This window comes from Ornithorhynchus anatinus, chromosome 5 (assembly GCF_004115215.2).
Source record: "Ornithorhynchus anatinus isolate Pmale09 chromosome 5, mOrnAna1.pri.v4, whole genome shotgun sequence".
NCBI classification, from domain to species: domain Eukaryota; kingdom Metazoa; phylum Chordata; class Mammalia; order Monotremata; family Ornithorhynchidae; genus Ornithorhynchus; species Ornithorhynchus anatinus.
The window spans coordinates 48,503,720-48,525,346 of record NC_041732.1 but is presented as its reverse complement, the minus strand read 5'-3'; the positions used below and the strand labels follow the sequence as shown (position 1 = coordinate 48,525,346).

At 48.5% G+C, this 21,627-nt stretch overlaps 1 protein-coding gene across 4 annotated transcripts in view; it reads left to right on the top strand.

The window, feature by feature from the left end:
• The window catches only part of TRIP4 (thyroid hormone receptor interactor 4), a 41,421-nt gene that overhangs the window by 7,621 nt on the left and 12,173 nt on the right, over positions 1-21,627 (top strand). For 2 of the 4 annotated variants that reach the window (XM_007666268.3, XM_001509129.5), the window contains exons 4-11: positions 1,556-1,768; positions 3,997-4,075; positions 5,975-6,104; positions 8,632-8,847; positions 9,946-10,072; positions 11,302-11,489; positions 14,905-15,029; positions 16,728-16,819. In XM_007666268.3, the coding sequence (XP_007664458.2) occupies positions 1,556-1,768; positions 3,997-4,075; positions 5,975-6,104; positions 8,632-8,847; positions 9,946-10,072; positions 11,302-11,489; positions 14,905-15,029; positions 16,728-16,819 (1,170 nt within the window). The remainder of the gene's footprint in view (positions 1-1,555; positions 1,769-3,996; positions 4,076-5,974; positions 6,105-8,631; positions 8,848-9,945; positions 10,073-11,301; positions 11,490-14,904; positions 15,030-16,727; positions 16,820-21,627) is intronic. The other 2 variants (XR_003759844.2, XM_029066038.2) reach the window with 1 other exon arrangement.

The window sequence follows — 21,627 nt, the reverse complement described above, 5'->3', positions numbered from 1 at the left end:
TCCGGTTATATGGATTGGTCAGGTTATATGGAAGGATAACTCGGCATTTTATCAGCGTCGGGTGACACTGAGTCGGAGTCAGGGAGTCGGGGCCTCGCCACAATGCCAGACCTGGTCACTCCAGGTCGGGGGAGGGAGGGAGCCGACCCAGGGCTCAGGCGAGGCACCAACAGCCTGAATTGCTTTTTAAAGCCTCCTGGAAACCAGTCGACGTGTGACGGTTAACCCGCCACGACAATCGCTTTAGCCTGGAGCTCCCTCTCCCTTCACACCCGACAGCCTGCCAGTCTCCCCTTTATTGAAATCACATCTCCTCCTGGAGGTCTTCCCCAGTTAAGCCCACATCTCCCCAACTCCCTCTCCCTTCTGCATCCCCCTTGCCCTTGGATTTGCTCCCCTTATTCACCCCACCCTCAACCCCACAGCGTAGTGGCTAGAGTATAGTAGGCCTGGGAGTCAGAAAGTCATGGGTTCTAACACCAGCTCCGCCACTTGTCTGCCGTGAGACCTTGAGCAAGTCACTTCACTTCTCTGGGCCTCAGGTACCTCATCTGTAAAATGGGGATTGAGACTGTGAGCCCCACAGGGACTGTGTTCGACCCACTCCAGCGCTTTGAACGCTGCCTGGCACAAAGTAAGCGCTTAACAAATGTGATTATAATTATCCATAATTTATTTCCACCCCGCTCGACCGGAAGCTCCTTGTGCGGAGGGAATGTGTCTCCCAACTTTGTTTTATCATATTCTCCCCAGTGTTCAGTACAGTGGTCTGCACACAGTCAGGGCTCAATAAATACAAACGATCGATTCACTTAACCCCCGGCCGCTCGTAAGGGAAAGCATCGACCTGACTGGAGTATAGCATAATACCATGGAAACTTCTGCTGGTCTTGGGCGTATTAGTGAGAAGAAGATTCCCTGCTCCCTGCCGCCATGCACAGGATTTATACGTTTGTCTTGAAAGGTCTCGCTGCCTGGGCAGGAGTCCTTGTTTATAAAGGAACTTGGTTGCTCCTGATCATCTTTTTAGCTAAGTGACCAGCAGCACTCTTAGCCCTTGAGAGAATCTAGTTGTTCTATTCGGTCAGTCGTATTTATTGAATGCTTACTCTGTGCAGAGCGCTATGCTAAGTCCTTGGGAGAATACGATATAACAATAAACAGGCACATTCCCTGCCCACAATTAGCTGACAGACTAGAGAGGGAGGCAGACATCAGTATAAATAAACTGATATGTATATATACCTTTGTACGGTTTGTACGTGTGTATGTATCCTTTCTAGGCAGGAAAAGATCATAATTCAGAGCTTGGACTCCTAGAGTATCTTATCTCTAACCCTGGGAGGTGGAAAAATGGAGTGCTTCTTCATTAGTTTCTCTTTTGTGTGACTTTTTCTTATCTAGTTATGCACAGCCCTTCATCTTTCTCCCAAGTAGCTAATGTGTTCCCACATTCGGAGGCGGAATTTCCAGTAATTGAGGAATATGGAGCGGGGTTTCCCGCCGGGGTCTTGACTTCGGTATTTAAAGCCGTGTGTTGCTATCTCTGAATCAGGCACAAGAGCACAGCACCTCGACCAAAAAGAAGACAAAGTACGTCAGCCTGTATACCACCGAGGGACAGGACAGGCTGGCCGTCCTGCTCCCCGGCCGCCACCCCTGCGAGTGTCTGGGCCAGAAGCACAAGCTCATCAACAACTGTCTGACCTGCGGGCGGATCGTCTGTGAGCAAGAGGGCTCCGGGCCCTGTTTGTTCTGTGGGTCTCTGGTAGGTGGCTTGCAGTTCCTCCTTTCTTGTCTCTGCAGCGTTCTGGGTGGAAGGCTGTTGGACCGTGCAGGTCCTGGGGATTACCTCTCTCCTCTCTACATGCCTGCATCTTTCTGGTCTTCCTCCCCTCCCTTCCCCTTTCCCGCCACTTATCGGCGACCACAGCAGGAGAAGCAGCATAGCCCAGTGGTAAGAGCCCTGGCTTGGGAGTCAAAAGACATGGGTTATAATCTCGACTCCGCCACTTATTTGCTGCGTGACCTCGGGCAAGTCACTTCACTTCTCTGTGCCTCAGTTACCTTATCTGTTAAATGGGGATGAACACTGGGAGCCCCACGTGGAACCACCCGATGACCTTGTATCTACCCCAGCGCTTAGAACAGTACTTGGCACATAGTGAGCGCTTAACAAATACCAACATTATCATTCTTCTTCCTCTCTGGGCCTCAGTTACCTCATCCGTAAAATGGGGATTAGGACCGTGAGCCCCGGGGGGCCAGGAACCGCGGCCAACCCGATTACCTTGAAACTTAGAAGAGTGCTTGGCACGTAGTTAGTGCTTAATAAATACCATAATTAGTATTATAAGGAACTTGCCAAAGACCCAACTTTATTATCCTAATATGGAACTGGAAGCTCCGGGAGCAGCAACGGGACCGTCTGTAAAGCGGAGCCATGGATGACATTCCTCTCCAGGGGGAGAGGGCCACCGGCTGAGAAGTTGGGGCCTCTGGTGTGTGGTGACCTTGTTCGGGTGCCATTCTTGTCCCTAAGGGCTCCACTGGGGCTCCCCTGAGGGGGGGAAGGGCTAGGGAGGTGTCTGCCGCTAGAAGCCACAGAACAGGAGCGGTAGCCATCCTGCTCTGCCTGTGGTTCTGTCCTCGGGAATGTGGAACTAATGACTTTCTCACAGAAACCAGAACAAAGAGCTGCTCAGAAATCTGAAGGGGAAATGCTTCTCTCTGTGTTAACGGGTGGAAGCCAGGGAGAGGGGAGAGCCAGGGGTGGGTCGTGATGGCGTGGACTCCGTCAGTTTTTTCTTTAATGAGGCCTCTCTTTCCCTGAAGGGTGAACCGTCTGAAAAAGTATTAGGTTCCTTATGCACGGTGAGGAAATCGCACGTATAGGATTTTCTTCTTTTTTTAGTAATTTAAAAAAAAATTTGTAATGGTATTGGGTAGGCACTTGCTACGTGTCAAGCACTGTTCTAAGTCAGGCTGGATGCAGTCTCTGTCCCCCCATTGGGCTCGCAGTCTAGGTAGGAGGGAGAACAGGTATTCAGTCCCCATTTTGCAGTTGAGGAAATGGAGGCAAAGAGAAGTGACTTGCCTCAGGTCACACAGCAGGCAAGTGGCAGAGCTGGGATTAGAAGCCACGTCCTCTGACTGCCAGGCCCATTCCCAATCCATTAGGCCACACTTTTCCCCTTTGGAGAAGCCCCCATAGCTCTGAGGTCTGTGCCGTGAAGGCAGGTGGACTTAAAACAGAATGACCTTGATTCCTTGAAGGGTTTTCCCTTACTCCCCTTACAACACTTTTTAAAGAAGCCCAGGTTTTCGTGTGGTTTTCTCTTCAGAAGGGGGCTAGCAGTAGAAGACGCTCGGACACTATGGCCAGAGGAGAGAGCTGGCCCAGTGCATCGGTTTTTGCCGTTCCTGCCCCTTCCTACTGTCCAGGCCACGGTGCCTGTGCTCATGTTCCAAGATAATAATAATAATGTTGGTATTTGTTAAGTGCTTACTATGAGCAGAGCACTGTTCTAAGTGCTGGGATATACAGGGTAATCAGGTTGTCCCGCATAAGACTCACAGTCTTAATCCCCATTTTACAGATGAGGGAACTGAGCACAGAGAAGTTAAGTGACTTGCCCACAGTCACACAGCTAAGTGGAAGAGCCAGGATTCGAACCCATGACCTCTGACTCCCAAGCCCGTGCCCTTTCCACTGAGCCACGCTGCTTCTCTAGGTGGACAGTGAATGGGAGAGGGATTCCAGGGATGGATTTGGTGAAATGGGACAGTGGCTATTTACAGAGCTAAGAAAAGAGATTGCTGATTTTTGCGGTGACACAGAGGAAATTATCCTTTTTTTTTTTCCCCCGAAAAGGGAGGACAATACAATTTTAATGCTCATTTTGCCTTCAAAGTGGGGTGGGAGGTGTTTTAGAGGACAGCCGGAATTAGTCAAATGTGATTTACGAATTCGGTCATTTCGTTGTAACCCTGCAGGTGTGTACACGGGAAGAACAGGACATTCTGCAGCGGGATTCAAACAAGAGCCAAAAGCTGCTGAAGAAGCTTATGGCAGGTCTGATCATTTTATGGTTTCATTAATAATGGAGGAACCGTATTGTTTGTGGCTGAGCAAGGCTCATTTGCATCTTCTGGAAATCTCAGATCTGCTGAGGAGGGACCGGGTTCCTCCTGTGAGTTGACGAATTGCCCTAGAGGGAGGAACAGTGTAAGACTAGCTCCTGGCCTGGAGCCCTGAGGGCCTTTCTGCCCTGCTGGGGGCTGGGGAAGGCAGGGGGACTGAGAGGAATGAAAAATCCTGCCCAGGCTGGATCTCAGCTTGGAGTTTTGAAGGCCAGTGAGATTGACTTTCCCTGTGCCTGGCCTACTTTCCGTATCTAATGAAACCTCGTCCTGCCTGTGCATACAACCTACTTTTGCATCAGGAAGATTAACCCGGTATGCCTTCCTGGCATTTCCTTCCACTCCAGTTTTCCATTATCCACCCCAGTGCTTAGTACAGTGCCTGGCACATAGTAAGCGCTTAGATATTATTATGATTTTTCTCTGATCACACTTCAAAAGTCTTTTTTAGTTATTCTAAGTAATTTTGAATGAATAAGGCATTTCTAGGTTGTTAAATATATTGATTATTTGGTACCCTTCACGAAATTCCCTAGTTAACCCGATGTTGCCTTTGGAAAGGAAGCGGCATGGCCTAGTGGACAGATCACAAGCCAGGGACTGAGAAGGACCTAGGTTCTAGTGTAGCTCATTTGCTGTGTGACCTTGGGCAAGTCACCTAACTCACGAGTGAGTCAGTTACCTCACCTGTAAAATGGGGATTAAGTCTGCGCGCCCCATGTGGGACATGGGTTTTGTCCAACTTGATTAATTGGACTTGCTTAGCACAGTGCCTGGAACATAGTAAGTGCTTGACAAATACCATAAAAAAAAAAGGATGAGTTATGATGTCTTTGTGGTGCTGCTGACATTCCTAGGGGTTGAGCTCTGAAGGAGGGGTTAGGGGATGACAGAATCCCTTGTTTTCTTGCTTTTCTGGAACTAACTGTGAGACAGATGGTCTCACCTTTGGCTTTAAAGCACTCCACCACCTTGCCCCCTCCTACCTCTAATTTGTAATTTATTTGTGTTAATGTTTGTCTCCCCTGGTTTAGACTGTAAGCTCGTTGTGGGTAGGGAATGTGTCTGTTGTTATATTGTACTCTCCCAAGTACCTAGTATGGTGCTCTGCGCACCATAAGCGCTCCTGAATTATAATTGAATGAATGAATGGTCTATCAGTAGTGTTTCTTGAGCAACTACTGTGTGCAGAGCACTTTACTAAACCCCTGGAAGAGTGCAATGTTAATAATTGTGGTATCTGTGAAGTGCTTACTATGTGCCAAGCACTGGGATCGATACAGGCAAATCAGGTTGGACACAGTCCCTGTCCCTCTTTGAGGCTTACCATCTTAATCCCCATTTTAAAGATGGGGTAACCGAGGCCCAGAGAAGTGAAGTGACTTACCCAAGGCCACACAGCAGACAAGTGGCGGAGCCGGGATTAGAACGCGTGACCTTCTGACTCCTAGGCCCGGGCTGAATCCACCATGCCATGCCGCTTCCCCATTAGTAGAATTAGTAGGTACGATACTCGCCCTCAAGAAATCAGCAGGGGAGACAGACACTAAAATAATAAATTACAGATGGAGGAAGAAGGAAAAGGGAAAGCACCTGAGTCAGTGCTTAAATAATTTGGTGTGTAAGATATGTGCATGAGCCCTATGAGAGGTTGTGAGCATGTAAGGGCTAAGGTGGCTCAGAAGTGCCAAAGAAGCAGGTGGAGGAACACATACAGGTGATTAGAAATGAATGAGAATTATTCTTGAACATGTATCGGGGCCAGCAGTAGTATTTACCGAGCACCCATTAGATGCTGTTCACTACATTTCCTTCCCCTCCTGCCTTTCAGGAACTGAGAATTCCGGGAAGGTGGACTTACTCAACAAGGATCTCCTTCCTCGTCAGGAATCTCGAATTAAGACCGGTCTGGAGAAGGCAGTGAAGCACAAGGATAAATTGCTAGAGTATGATAGGACCAGGTATGATTTGGGTCACATGGCCCCCCCGGGGTAAACAAATCCACAGGTGCCCCTCAGAACAAAAGTGCCTCATTGAATTTGGTTCCAAATGGTCCGCCATTGCTCCTCAATCAGTCAGTCCATCAATCGGTGGTATTTAGTGAACCCCGACTATGTGCAGAGTACTGTTCTAAGCGCTCGGGAAAAGCAATGCAAAAGAATTAGCAGACTCGTTCCCCGCCTGTGACGAGCATACAATCTAGTAGGGTTCCCCACGGGCAGCAGTGAACTGTAGTCCCCGGAGAACACGGGGAGCAATTTACATATACCACGCGTGTTCAGGATGCACCGCACATTCTCAGCAATACTCCAGCTGTCTTAACGACCATCCTCTTCCTCGCTGGCCGATTAGATCGGTTCCATGCCGAGCTCTCTACGACGGGGTGAGAGGAGAATACTGCTATTTTGTCTTTTTTGTCCTTGGTCCTTGCCCAGCTGGATACTTGGGATTCTGGTAGTTTGCAAGAACACAGCCTTTCTCTGAGTAACAGACTGAACTCCCCAAGTCGTCTCATGAGAAATCATGACTTGGGAAGATTGGGATGTGGATCAGAAGTACTCGCGGAAGGTGTGATCGACATTTTGTTTAAGAGACTTGGGTTCTCATTCAGTATGAACCAGATCAAAATGTCCCTGCCTTGGCTTCTTGACTCCTACACCATATTGCCTGGCCCGCTGACAGTTCTCACCGCTCCCCCCGAGAAGACAGATTCTTGGATTTTCTGCTTTAGCTGCTAGTTCCTACACTTGTCATTCTCTGTCTCGTCTGTTTCTTCTGGCAAGATAACGTTTTGAAAAGTAAGCAGTGAGGAACGATGCTTAGAGAGGCATCTTTGCACTCGCCTTCTCAACAGCCAGATGAGAATCCACCTGTGGAGCCCGTGAGCCCACTGTACCAAAAACTTGGTGAGAGGGCCACCCCTGGATCCGATTACAGCTGACCTGGGGGCCTCTTGCTGGTAATACTTGTTTCTCTGCCAAGAGTCTGTGAAACTCTAAGCCAGGGTCTGGAAGCCATTTGCTTCCACACTCCTAGGGAAGCATTGAGAAAACAACCTCCACTGTAAATATAATGAACGCTTTCCTCTGACATTAAAATCTAGCCTGGAAGCCACGTAGAGCTGGTTTACCAGCCCTTTGGCCTATTCATCATCCTCGTCGTCGATGGTATTTATCGAGCACTTAACTGTATGCAGCATACTAGGCGCTTGGGAGAGTACGATATAACAGAGTCGGTAGACACGTTCCCTGCCCACGAGAAACAGTGTGGCTTGGAGGATAGACCATGGGCCTGGGGGTCAGAAGGACCTGGGTTTTAATCCTGGCTCCGCTACTTGTCTGCCGTGTGATCTTGGGCAGCGTGGCTCAGTAGAAAGAGCCTGGGCTTGGGAGTCAGAGGTCATGGGTTCGAATCCCGGCTCTGCCACTTGTCAGCTGTGTGACTGTGGGCAAGTCACTTCTCTGTGCCTCAGTTACCTCATCTGTAAAATGGGGATTAACTGTGAGCCTCACGTGGGACAACCTGATTACCCTGTATCTACCCCAGTGCTTAGAACAGTGCTCTGCATATTATAGTAAGCACTTAACAAATACCAACATTATTACCTTGGGCAAGTCACTTAACTTCTATGGGCCTCAGTTTACCTTATCTGCAAAATGAGGAGTAAGCCTGTGAGCCCCGTGTGGGACGTGGGCTGCCTCCAACCTGATTAGCTGGCATCCACCCCAACGCTTAGTACAGTCCTTAGTACATAGTAAGCCTTAAATACCATTAAAAAAACCCCATGATCTTACAGTCTAGAGAGGGTGACAGATATTAATATAAAAAAATAATCTATAACAGAGTAGCAGAGATCGACACTCACTGTCATCTTTTAGGAGAGCTTCCCCGTGAACATCGGGTTTAATCATCTTCGTGGGCAGCATAATCTGAGACACTTTGTGTTGCGATTGCTGTTAGTAGACACTGAGAAGACCTTCTCCCTTTAGGTAGTAGCTTCACAAGGGGCTACGCGAAGGAACTCCGGAAAGAAATCTCTTGGCTAATCGGGGCTCATAGGCGCTTTTCCAGGAAAAGTTGACAGAGCCTCAAGATCAAAGGGAGAAAGTGGCTTTCACTGTTCACTAGTTGAGCCTTTTGGTGGCCATGGCTCTGCAAGACTGCCGTAAATTGAGTGGGGTGGGTGGGACATAGAAATTTAAGGGAAAAGAGAAGTTGAGGGAGGACATTTAGCCGCCTCTCAAACCTTTGTCCCCAAAAAGAACTCCTGAGGAATTGGGGGGGGGTAAGGTTCTCAGGAAATCAGTTCCCATTTGCCAGTGGATGTCCTAGACTTTCAGCTCGTTACGGGCAGGGAACGGATCTGCTGATTCTGTGGTATTGTACTCTCCCAAGCGCTGTGTCAGTGCTCTGCACACAGTAAGCACTCGATAAATAACTATCGATCAGTTGATCGATGGTGACACATGCTCTCTCCCTTGCCTCCAGCGTGCGGCGAACCCAAGTCATTGATGATGAGGCAGATTACTTTGCCACCGACTCAAATCAGTGGCTGTCCAAGGTGGAACGAGAAGCTCTTCAAAAACGGGAGCAGGAGCTGCGAGACCTACGCCACGCCTCCCGCCTCTCCAAAAAGATCACCATCGACTTTGCTGGGCGGCAGATCCTGGAGGAACAAGGAACTCTGGCAGAATATCACAGCAAGTGAGTGGGTCCCCGGAGCAGAGAAGAGTCTGAAGGAGTCTGAAAGTAACCGAGGGGTAGAATTTGCCCGAAAGCAAATCGGGCTCAAGAATGAGCTTTGAGAAGGGCCCTCCCACAATCTCTGCCTTGGAAACAGAATCCTTGAGACGATGCTCTCAGGACTGTTTGCCTCAGTTCTCTGTTGAGTGGCTTTATCAGTCCACTAAAGGAGTGATAACTTTTTTCTGGGGCCCTGGAATTTTAAATAACCCGAAGAGATGCTCTTAACTGATGGTAGAAAGGTAGCGGGGGAAAGGAAGATAATTGCCCAGCTGTGGGATTTCTAGGCCATGCTCATCAGAGGGTTATGTTTTCTGGGAGTGGACACCACTTATTCATTCAGTCACATTTTTTTCAGCGTTCACTGTGTGCTGACTCCGTACTAAGCACTTGGGAGAGCACAGTGCAACAATAGACAGACATATTCCCACATACAACGAGCGTATAGTCTAGTGGGGGAAGACAGACGTGAAGATAAATAAATTACAGATGTGGATATAACTGCTGTGGGGCTGGGAAGGGGGATGAACAAAGGGAGCAAGTCAGGGTGGCTCAGAAGGGAGTGGGAGAAGAGGAAATGGGGGCTTAGTGAGGGAAGGCCTTTTGGAGGAGATGCGCCTTCAATAAGGCTCTGAAGTAGGGGAGAGTCATGGTTAGATTTGGGGAGGCGGCGTTCGAGGCCAGAGGCAGGACGTGGGCAAGGGGTTGGCGGTGAGATAGATGAGATGGAGGCACAGTGAGAAGGTTAGCGTGAGAGGGATGAAGTGTGAGGGCTGGGTTGGAGTAGGCGAGTAGCAAGATGAGGTAGGAGGGGGCAAGGTGATTGAGTGGTTTCAAGCCAATGGTGAGGAATTTTTATATGATGCAGAGGTGACTGGGCAACCACTGGAGTTTCGTGAGAAGTGGGGAAACAAGGCCTGAACGTTTTTAAATGATCCGGGCAGCAGATTGACATATGGACTGGAGTGAGGAGTGGAGTGGAATCTCTGGAGTGGAGCTGTGGGCAGTAATCCTACTTAACAGTTGCTGAATTTACTTTATTTTATTTTTTCACTGCAGGCTGGATGAGACCATCCAGGACATTAACTCTGGAACCTTGAACAAGCCAGTTCCCAAGCTAAAGCGAACCTCAGGAGAGCCCTTGGGGGTTCTGGTAAATCCATATCTGCACCAGCCTGCTCCCCTGGTTAGTGTCAGTGAAAGAATTCCCCTCTCTCACTGTGGGCACTGTCTAGGTTTCCGGTGCCCAGCTGTATGTCGATGACTGTGACTTTAGTCTCTGGTCCATCTTCCTTTGCTTTCCCTTGTGACTGCTTCTGGCCAGCTGTCCTGCAACATATTTTGAGACTTCCCTAAGGGAGATGGCCATTAATTCAGGGGCGATTTGGTAACCATCTGTCTCTTTGCTGGAGTTTTGGCTCAGCTGAGTCTTCTTTTCAAGTTTCGTCCAGACGTGGGAACTCAGCACCCGCCCCGCTCAGGGAGAAAGCTTGGTTGCTGTCATCCGATTCTAACTGCGGTGGTCGAGGAGTCACGTGGCCTAGTGGAAAGAGACTGGGCCTGGGAATCAGAGGACCAGGGTTCTGATCCCAGCTCTGTTACTTGGCTGCCCTGTGACCTTGGCCAGATCACCTCATTTCTCTGGGCCCCGATTTCTTCCTCTGAAAAGGGGGATTGAGTACTTGTTTTCCTTCTCCTTTGAACTGTGAGTCCAATGTGGAAGAGGGACCGCCTCCGACCCTATCAACTTATACCTACCCCAGTGCTCAGAATAGTGCTTGGCACTTAGTGAGTGTTTACCAAGCACCACAATTATCATTATAGTTTTCTACGCCCTCTGATCTCCTTTTGCCCTATTCCCGAAGCTAGTGTCGGGGAGGCTTTTCCCTTCCTTCAGTTGCAGATCTTCCCCTGTGGGAAAGTAAAGCGAGTGATCCAGAGGAGGACCCAACCCCAGCTCTGCTGTTGCCGTTCAGTGCTCCTCTCACAAGCCTCCTGACAGATCTCTCCAGCCGGGGTAGTTCGACTGGCCCCAGGGCCGCCCCGTCTACTGCCCTTGGCCAACTCTCTGGTCTTCAGCTCTTGTAACACTTGACACGAGCTCCTGCCACCAAGCACGGTAGGAGCCCCTTAAATGGAGACGATTGAGTCAGTTCTTGATGGGTTGAGCTGTGTTGGAAACAACCTCATAACTCAGCATTGACATGTTTAAGATGCAAGAAATGGAAATGTCTGCTGCCTGTCCCATCTTTTTAACAGATTTGCTTTTCTTGGCAGCCCAAAGCCAGAGACGGCCAAGGTCGAGCTGCCCTAGTGTGAACAGTGTGGCCCTTGGGGTTTAAGGCCGGCTTGTGGCCGCTGCCCACCCCCGACCCCAAGGATTCACCTTTGCCCTTCGATGTCCTTACCTTGCAGTGGGTGGACCAGACAGGCTCAGCCCCTCAGCGAAAGAGTCTGCATTCTGCGGAATCCAAGATGGAGCCCAACCCGGATCGGAGCAGGCTGAGAATCCAGGATAGAGAATTGCAGGAGATTGCCGACGACGGCTGGTGCCTCAGCATGCATCAGCCGTGGGCCTCGCTTCTTGTCAGAGGAATTAAACGGTAAGGGTAGGAACGTCTGCAGTGACTGCCGCTTTCAGGTGATGCGAAAGATGTGACAGCGAAACTCATCGCAAACCTGGATGTTTGTATAGCACATTCCCTCTGAAAAACTCCCCAGTTATATTTCCCACTTTGTCCTCAAATCGAAGCACAGCAAAGTTAAATAACTGAGTTATGGACTGGAATCCTGATTTCCAATCGTCTACCCACTTTCCCTGGCCAACTCAAGACATTTTGTGCCATCTGAGGATTTTGAGAGTCCTTTTCTGCTCTGTTTTCTTAGGAGTGTCATAATCGTGGGCCGGAGGTGGGACAGTGCAGGGGTGAGGTGATGGGGAAGGTGGAAGAAGGGTATGAGAACATCTCCACCTTGGCCCTTGCCCCACCCCACTCACCTCAGCCCAAGCCCCAGGACCAAGGGAAAGGACTTCCCTCGTCCCCTCATTCCCCATTAAGTTCCTTCCCTCACAGAGTCCTTTCCTGGGCTCTCCATTCAACCCAATCCATTAATCAACTGGAAAACAATTCCCTCCCCCACCCCCCCGCCAAGCCCGCTGCCCTTTAGCTCCTTGTCATTTACCTTCACCTTGACCGGGTCAGGCAGTACACCAATCAATCAATCAGTCAACACCAGCAGCCATTTTCGCCCATTTAGTTGAAATTTAGTTGTGGAAATTGCACCACCTGCTTCTGTAGTTCAGCAAGCAGATGTATGTCACCAGTGAGAAAAGTGGGAGGAGAAGCGTGGCCTAGTGGAAAGAGCACAGGCCTAGGAGTCAGAGGACTTGGATTCTAATCCTGGCTCTGCCAACTTGTCTGTTGTGTGACTCTGGGCTAGTCATCTAATTTCTCTGTGCCTCGGTATCGTCAACTGTAAAGCGGGGATTAAATGCGTGTTCTCCCTGTGCCCAACCCGATTTGCTTGTATCTATCTCAGCGGTTAGTACAGTGCCTGGCACTATTAAGCGCTTAACAAATATCACACTTACTATTACTTAGATTGTGAGCCTCATGTGGGACAGAAACTGTGTCCAACCTGATAAACTTGTATCTACCCCAGCACTTAGAACATTGCTTGAAATCTAGTAAGCACTTAACAAATACCATAGGAATATCAACAAGGAAATTACCTAGAAAATCAGAAAGAGAAATTGGCCCATCCTGAAGTATCCTTTTTTTTTTTTTACCCCCACCTGCAAGGGCGAAAATAGAGAGAGTCATAAGGCATCTCATCAGTATTCTTGTATTTATTTTCTGCTTTTGGCAGTTTTTGTGGCTGTTGTTTCCCAGCCAAATGGGTGACAGCCTTGGTGTTATTGCCCTAGTATGAAAATAACCTCGCTCGCAAGTCGGCCTGTTGCTCAGTGTTCTGATCATTTTTAGTCCTCCTACCTCATTATCAAGAAAAACGAGCAGGAGAGAGGAAAATCCATCCTTCTTTAGTGGGCACTTAAGAATGGCCTTTAATGACAGTGATTTCTGACCTGCCTCTATGCTCCCAGAAGGCCTGTGTCTCCTGAGATGTCTGTGAATGAGTTTCATCTTTTTCATGCAGCCCCGGCGGGGCCGATGGATACTCTAACTGCCGCGCATCCGCGTTGACTTTGCAGACCAGCTGGACTTCCAGGAAGGCCACTTCATTCCTCCTGTTCCCGGAAACGGAGATGTCTTTACATACTCAATTGCGAATAACCGAACAGTTTGTCAGGGCCAGATTGTTGATGTTTTTCACAATCTATTTTGAATCCATCTTTTGGTTTTACAGATAAAAAGAAAGGGTGCACATCACCCCATCCTACACTCGTTAATCCTAAACCGATCCAGCAAATAGCTCCGTGTATATTTTCGGATAGAAGTTTGGCCACAATGGACCCTCCAGGCCGAGCTGTTTGCCCTGATACTGGGGACAGAAATACACAATTGGAAGAGCTCCGTGAGTTCCAGGAAATGCGAATTACTCAACCCTATTCCCTTTAGAGGAGGTGGCTAACCAACCTAGCTAAGAGTAGGGATAATGATGTTAAAAAAAACTTTTCCCTCATCCTGTGGGAAATGATTAGGAAGCATAGTTCTTTTCCTCAAGGACTCTAGTTAAATGTTGAGGATCTGCTAAATCCGCTCTGTTGCTCTGCCTCGAGGTCATCTACCCAGAGTGTGTTTTCTCCATGGAGGAAGCTGGATAACAAGCTGCTGTGGATCTTCTTTCCCTGATTGGAGGTTTTGCAGAGGATTTCCCGTTTGTACCTCAGATGAGGTTTGTGGAATCCTATTAGATTTTAGGCTCTTGAGAATTTCTTGTATCATGGTTGCGCTCTACAGGTTTTCAGATGTAATCTTTGTGGTGTTCTGTGAAAGTTAGTTAGTCAAGGATAATGGTGGAGGAACTAGAGTAAAATTTGAGATTGTTCTAGGTAATAATAATAATGTTGGTATTTGTGAAGCACTTACTATGTGCAAAGCACTGTTCTAAACACTGGGGGGATACAGATGATCACATTGTCCCTCATGGGGCTCACAGTCTTCATCCCCATTTTACAGATGAGGTAACTGGGGCCCAGAGAAGTGAAGTGACTTGCCCAAAGTCACACAGCTGACAGGTGGCGGAGCCGGGATTAGAACCCATAACCTCTGACTCCCCAGCCCAGGCTCTTTCCACTGAGCCACGCTGCTTCTCAAGTAGTCTCGGGCCACTGCAGGAAACTTAGCACCAGAATTTAGTTTTAATACCAAAAAAAAAAAAAGAGTAAGAGGAGGAAATCCAGCTAATCCCACAAGCTTCAGTGGGCACACATACTTCAATAAACATAAAAACCTTTCTGGGCTTGAGCATTTATAGTCTCAGTTCACCCTGGAGGAAGCTGAGAGATGGTGGGGGGGGGGGAGAAAAGAAGCCCGTGTCTCCTGAATTTTTTTTTAATGGTATTTTTAAAGTGCTTATTATGTGCCAGGTACTTTACAAAACCCTGGGGTAGATAGGAGGTCGGACACAGTCCACGTCCCACATGAGGCTCACCGTCTTAATCCCCGTTTTACAGATGAAGTAACTGGGGCACAGGGAAATGAGGTGACTTACCCAAGGTCATACAGCAGACGAGTGGCAGAACGGGAATCCGGTCCTTCTGACTCCCGGAACTGTGCTTCATCCACTAGGCCACACTGCTGCATCACTGATGGGCTGACTCTCTCCGAAGCTCCTACTGGCTAGTCCCGTCTCCCTCCGGAAGGCCTAATCACACCCAGACACTCTGGGAATCGGCATCGTTCAGAACTGGGGGAAATGGAGAAAGGGTTGCAAGACTAAGTTTTCTGCTCTCCCTTCAGTCCTCTTTGGTTGCAGTTCCACAGGCAGGCTCTGCCAGCAGATCCAAAGAGCTGTGATCCGGGCTGTTTCCTATTGTGTTTTGTTCTTTTCTAGGGTAGAGGGCCGAACCTGGTACACCTCCCACAGAGGGCGACTGTGGATAGCGGCCACAGCCAAAAGACCCTCCCCTCAAGAAATTTCAGAGCTCCAGGCTACGTATCGCCTTCTTCTTGGAAAAGGTGACGCCTCTCTCCTCCCCCCATCCCTATACACCTCCAGCTCTTCCAATACGGACACAAACACAACGACTTAAACCAGCATCAGCCGAGGGGGATGTTCTACTTACCCTTCCGGCCCCTTATAATAACTGGTATTTAAGCACTTACTATCTCTGCCAAGCACTATATTCAGCACTGGGTAGATGGGAGACAATTAGGCTGGACATAGTTCCCATCCCACATGGGACTCACAGTCTAAGAGGGAGGGAGCACAAGTATTTGATTGCCATTTTTCAGATGAGGAAACCGAAGCACAGAGAAGGTGCGACTTGCCCGAGATCACACAGCAGGCAAGTGGCAGAGCTGCGGTTAGGCCTCGGACTCCCGAAAGTTAGGCTCTTTCCACCAGCCCACCCCGCTCCGTATTATTACCTTTATCATCCCTAAAAGGACAGCATAAACATTACTCCTTTCATAGTATTCATCAATCAATAGTATTTACTGAGCGCTTACTGTGTGCAGAGCACTGCACTAAGCGCTTGGGAAAGTACAATATAACAGAGACAGAGACACGTTCCCTGCCCACAGCGAACTTTGTCGGTTTCCAGAATCAGGGGGATTCAATTTGTCTAGCTGACTTGCAAGGCTCCTGTTGTGGAGGAAAAAGCTGATGATTCCATGATGTCCCCTGTGTGAAGGTAATATGCCAGTTGTCATGAAAACTAACATTCGCCAACCGGGAAAGACAGACTTTATGTTTGTCCACAGATCGTTTCTTCCATCTGATCGGACAGTCCCCGGTCTGCTTGGCCTAGTCTGTACATAAAGGGAGATCTCTCCGAGTATTGGGTTTTTTTTTTAGCTCCTAGGAGCCCCTCATGGAATCTCTGGGGATCCTTTCTTGTCTGAGATGAGGATTTTTGCTTCCATAGTACAGCTGGACTTCAAGCCCCCCTTGGCATCAGAAGTTTGGACTTAATAATAATAGTGTTGGTATTTATTAAGTGCTTACTATGTGCAGAGCGCTGGGGTAGATATAGAGTAATCAGGTTGTCCCACATGAGGCTCACAATTATTCCCCATTTTACAGATGAGGTAACTGAGGCCCAGAGAAGTGAAGTGTTTTGCCCACAGTCGCACAGCTGACAAGTGGCAGAGCCGGGATTTGAACCCATGACCTCAGACTCCCAAGCCCGAGTTCTTTCCACTGAGCCATGCCTTTTTTTTTAAGTCACTTCCTTCAGAGCACGTGACCGACCGTCATGGCTTTGGTCATTTGTTTATTGTTGTCTGGAATTTTACGGTGTCCGTCACCCGAAAAGGAAGTTGTGGGTTTTCTTTTTCTTGACACCTATAATAATTGACATTCATTATTGCCAAACCGCCACCCGGCCTGGTACCGTTCAGCATAACCGATATCCCCTGCTAAAGAGGGGCAACAGCTGAGTGATGTTGGGGTCTAGGCCTGGACTGTGAATCCAGTGATAGATGAGGTTGTAGCACTGACCGTTTGATGGATTCCTAACAGCAACTCACCAGCTTTGCCCCAAACAATGGAAGGAGTTACACTAATAGAAACCTCACCAGTCTCCTTGTGACCACACAGGAAATGAAAGCAAGAATGGAAAAAGCCAAGGGCTCCGAATTGAAAACAGATTAGCGAGGAGCAGGGTGAGAAAGACGGGGTTTTGTTCAACCGTTTGGTTGTTCTTGATACAGATTTGGCATTTCCCAGTGATTATCCATCCGGTTGTCTCCTTGGCTGTGTGGACCTGACTGACTGCTTATCTCAAGAGCAATTTAAGGAACAGGTGAGCAAGGGGGACCTTGGTTCAGCCAGAGGTTTGGCCTGTTTTCCTTGAAAGCGGGGCCTCTCTAACTTACGGGACTTCTCCACCACCATGGATCTCTGGACACGGGAAAGCAGTACCGGCTGGAATTTAGGAAGTTGTTGGGACTGGGCACGAGGCGTGTCAGGAAGATGCTGGTTATCGAGCGAAAAGGTAGAGGGCAGTTCATGCAACTTGATGATGAGGGTTTAATTAGGAGCACCTCTAGACTGTCTCAACTGGTCTGTAACTTCATCTGGGGAAACCTACAGCTTTATCACTCTAGGGGGAAACTATTACTCACGTCTGCTGAACAACTTGAAAGTATTCCCTCCCTCACAACCTGCCTCAGAACCTTACCTTTACAGAACATTTCCTTCCCCCTGGGAAAAAACACACGATCAGTTTATCAGTTGAATTGCTTCTTGAAAACGCAAACGAAATTGCTCGTTCGTTCATTCAGTCGTATTTATTGAGCGCTTGCTATGTGCAGAGCACTGTACTAAGTGTTTGGAATGTACAGTTCGGCAACAGATAGAGACAGTCCCTGCCCAATGATGGGCTCTTTGAGCTGCTCAGTCCAAAGCTTAGAACGCCAAAGTCGGCCAGCCGTCAGTAGAGGGTCAGTCCTTGCTTTCCTCGCTTTTCCACCTGGCTTTCTTTGTCATCGGAGGGTGATGGAAGAACCGGAGTGAATTTGTGAACGGCAGAGGGAGCTGAAGACCTTCAAGACCTCTTGAAATGTAAAGCCGCGGCTTAGGTCAACCATCCCATAGAATGCAAGATGGGAAAAGAGCATTTCTAGCCCGTGGAAGCTCATCTGTTCCCTGCAGTACATTTTTCCAGCCCACTGTCCACTTTGACTTGGCTTAAAAAAAAAATGGTGGTATTTGTGAAACTGCTGAACGCTGTTCTAAGTGCTGGGGCAGATATAGGGTAATCAGGTTGTCCCCCGTGAGGCTCACAGTCTGAATCCCCATTTTACAGATGAGGTAACTGAGGCACTTAAAAGTGAAGTGACTTGCCCAAAGTCACACGGCTGAAAGGTGGCGGAGCCTGGGATTAGAACCCATGACTTCCAACTCCTGAGCCTGGACTCTTTCCCCTGAGCCACGCTCCTTCTCAATGGGGCTTAAGCAATGGGGCTTCCAATTAATTAAATATATTTATTGAGCATTTGCTGGGTGCTGGGCACGGTACTTGGTGCTTGGGGAAGGGAAATATAATAGAGTCGGTTGACGTGATCCCCGCCCCCCAAAGAGCTTACGGGGGGAGATAGCCATTACATTCAATTATGGGACCATTCTTCAGTTTAACGGGTTTCAGTAGGAACTTGTTCTATCCCCAGTCGATGGTACTTATTAAGCGCTTACTGGTGCAGATCACTGTATTAAGCACTTGGGAAAGCCTAAGAGAGTTAGTAGACACGATCCCTGCCCGCACGGAGCGGTCAGTATAGTGGGTAGGAATATGTCTGGCCCCAAATTTAACTTATTTTTGCCACTCAATTCATTTTATCACCCCCGGTAAATTTGAGGTTATGGTAGGGATTAAATGCTTATCGTGTGCTAAGCTCTGGGAGAGATATAGGGCAATCAGATCAGACATAGTTCCTGTTCTTCGTGAAGCTTAGAATCTAAGAGGTGCAGAGAGCAGGTATCATCTTTCCACCTTACTGATGGAGGAAAATGAGGTACAGAGAGGTTAAGGAACTTTCCCAAGCTCTCCCAGCAGGTCAGTGGCAAAACTGGAATTAGAACCTAAGTCTCTTGACTCTCAGTCCCATGCTCTTCCTAAAAGGACGTTTCTTCTGATTCCTAATTCTCTCCCCCAGATGATTCCTCAGTAGTTGTTTTGCCCCTCTAGGGGGGCCACGCAGCCTTGCTCAATGGTTTTGCCCGCTTGCTCCGAATCCAGCTTCCTTAATTCATTCAGTGGTATTTATTGAGCACTTATTGTGTGCAGAGCACTGTACTAAAGGGTTTGGGAGAGGACAATACATCAATAAACAGACACGTTCCCTGCCCACAGCGAGCTTACAGTCCACTTTATGCACAGTGAGTCGGGGACTCCAGGTCCTGTGCTCTGGCCCATAAGGCCCAAGCTGATTCGATCCTCAGGAGGTTTCCCAGCCTCCCAAATAGTTAATTAATACCCGTTGTCCATCTCGTAGGGAACGAGGAGGAAAAATGCCATCCAAGAGTGCAAAGTTCTTTCTGGGTTACTGGAATTCCGAAAACCAGATGAGCGGTCAGGTTCTCAGAGGGCCATCGAGATGCCCAAGATGTTGAGGACTTCTGAGGGCTCTGTGGACCTGCAGCAGTTCTGCCATATGTCCTCAATCGAGGCTGGCAAATCTCTTTAAAAATTTCCTGATTTATGGTGCTTGACCAAATTGCCAGAAGCCCACAGGCTTCTTCAAATGATAATGTAGGAACCAGCACCCAGTCTTCTCTCTCCCCCATTGTCGGCTTTCTTGTGGTTTGTTCCCACTGTTTCTTGGCTGACTGTGAAGGCGGCACTTGGCTGGTTAGAGTCAGCATTTGTCCTGAATCTGGGAGTCCTTGTCCTGTGAGGACCTTAACATCTTTTCAAGTTGGCTGGATTGGATTCTGGGATTTGTTCATGCTGTGAACATGTCAAGACCATTCACATGGCCTGCCTGGCCCTGTTGTGGGACTGCAACGGCTTAGCCTGCCCTGCCAACATCTTTCCTGGGTTCTGAGAAACTTAGGGGAGGCGGAGAAGAAACAGATATCGCAGGCGTGTTAGTCTAAATCTCAGTGAGAGGAACACTCGAGATTGAATTTCCCGACTCCTCTCTGCCTGCTTCTTTCCCGCTTAGTTGGGATTTTTATTAAGCTTTTCCTGTGTGCCAAGCACCGGGATGGATTCGAGATCATCAAAACAGACACAGTCCCTAGCCCACAAGGGGTATGCAATCTTGAGATTTACAGATGAAAAAAACGCAGCCCAGGGGAGTTAAATGACATGCCCAAGGTCTCGCAGCAGGCCAGTGGCACAGCTAAGACAAGAATCCAGGGGTTGACTGACTTCCAGTCTCTCCCTCTCTTTGCTAGGCCACACTGAGCCCCACTCCTCAAACTCCTTGCCCTACTGTTCACCACGTGAGGTATTAAATGTCCTCCGCTTAGGGAACAGGGTAAGGGACAGAAGTATCCCGACTAAAGTATTTACTCCCTGGGTGATTTGGGCCAAATTGCTTCCCAGTTTTGAACCTCCATTTTCTCTTCTACAAAATGGCCCTCGAGCTACTTCTGTGTCTCAAGGGGTGGTGTAAATGCTTGGTAAAGAGCCCAGGGCTGACCATCTGGGGGCACAACCTGACTTCCCGAGCCTCTGAAATCCAGGGAGAGATTTCCATAGTAAGGATTTGTAAAAGAAGCGAGGCTATCCTGGGGTTAAGTGCTTTCTTAAATAAATATATACACATTATATATATATATATGTATATATGTATATTATATATATAGTATGTATAAATTATTATATATTTATATATATATATGTATTTAAATAGTATTCATTTAGCGCATACTGTGTGCCAGGCACTGTACTAAGCGCTGGGTAGATACAAGATAATTGGGTTGGACACAGTCCCTGTCCCACATGAGGCCCACAGCCTTATTCCCCATTTTCCAGAGGCGGTAACTGAGGCACATAGAAGGTGCAACTTGCCCAAGGTCACAGAGCAGACAAGGGGTGGAGCCAGGATTAGAACCCAGGTCCCGTGACTCCCAGACCCATGCCCCTTCCACTAGGCCATGCTGCTTCTCCCTCATATACAGAAATATGTGTATAAAGTGTGAGCCCTGGGCTGGCAACTTGGCCACCCTGTCCCCCTGCGTGACTCGAGTGGCTGGCAAGACCAGTCCCACGCCCAAAATAATTTTACCCATACCATCCCCATTGGTCCTCAGTAAAAGAATAGCAGTGAAGAGGAACTTGAGGGTCTGAACTGCTGGGAGAAAGGGAAAGGAAGCTATCTAGTAAAGCTTCTCTTGCATTCCCCTGGAAGAAACCCATGCTGTTTGCCAGCGTTTTATCTGCCAGCAGCAGATGTAAGCTCTCAAAAACAGCAGGGAGGATGTTGACTTCAACAATGCATCAATGCTGCGGTTTGTAACCTCAATAGTGAGGCAGTTAACTTTTTTTTTTAACAAAGACATTTTGATTGCCAAATCCATAACCATTAGCAGCTGTGGTTGTGAGCGGTTCTCTCCTCACACGTTACAGTCTAGACCTAACAGGATTTCAAACAAAAGTTGGGTTGGCGGCTTTTGTTTCTGCGTGTGTTCTGTATGTGGTATTTTTGTCATGCTCCTCGTTCTGCCCATCTAGTCCCTTCTGAAATCTCAAAGTTATTGATTATGCTCTCTCCCATACTCCCGGTCTGAACTGAAACCGTCCCCCTCTGTCAGCAGCTGACCCAAGCACACGTTTTTTACGGCTAATGCAGCGGCCAAGTATGCGACTCTCTGCGGACCTGGGTCGAGACCGTTCCTCGGCGCCGAGTGCCCGTCGGGCCCGTAACTTGGGCGTCAACAGTGGAACTGCAACTTTGCAGGGGGGCGGAGGGTTGCAACCTGGTTCCGTTGCTTCTGGGATCGGATCTGATCATTATAGAGCGTCGGGACGGTTGTTGGAGGGAGAGCTTCCCCCCGCAAAAACCGTAGACAGCCATCACCAGAAGCTTGCCGGTCGGGCCATCGAGATGAGGATTCGGAAGACAGATTAAAATAAGGATACCGCCGCCAAAGCCGGTCACC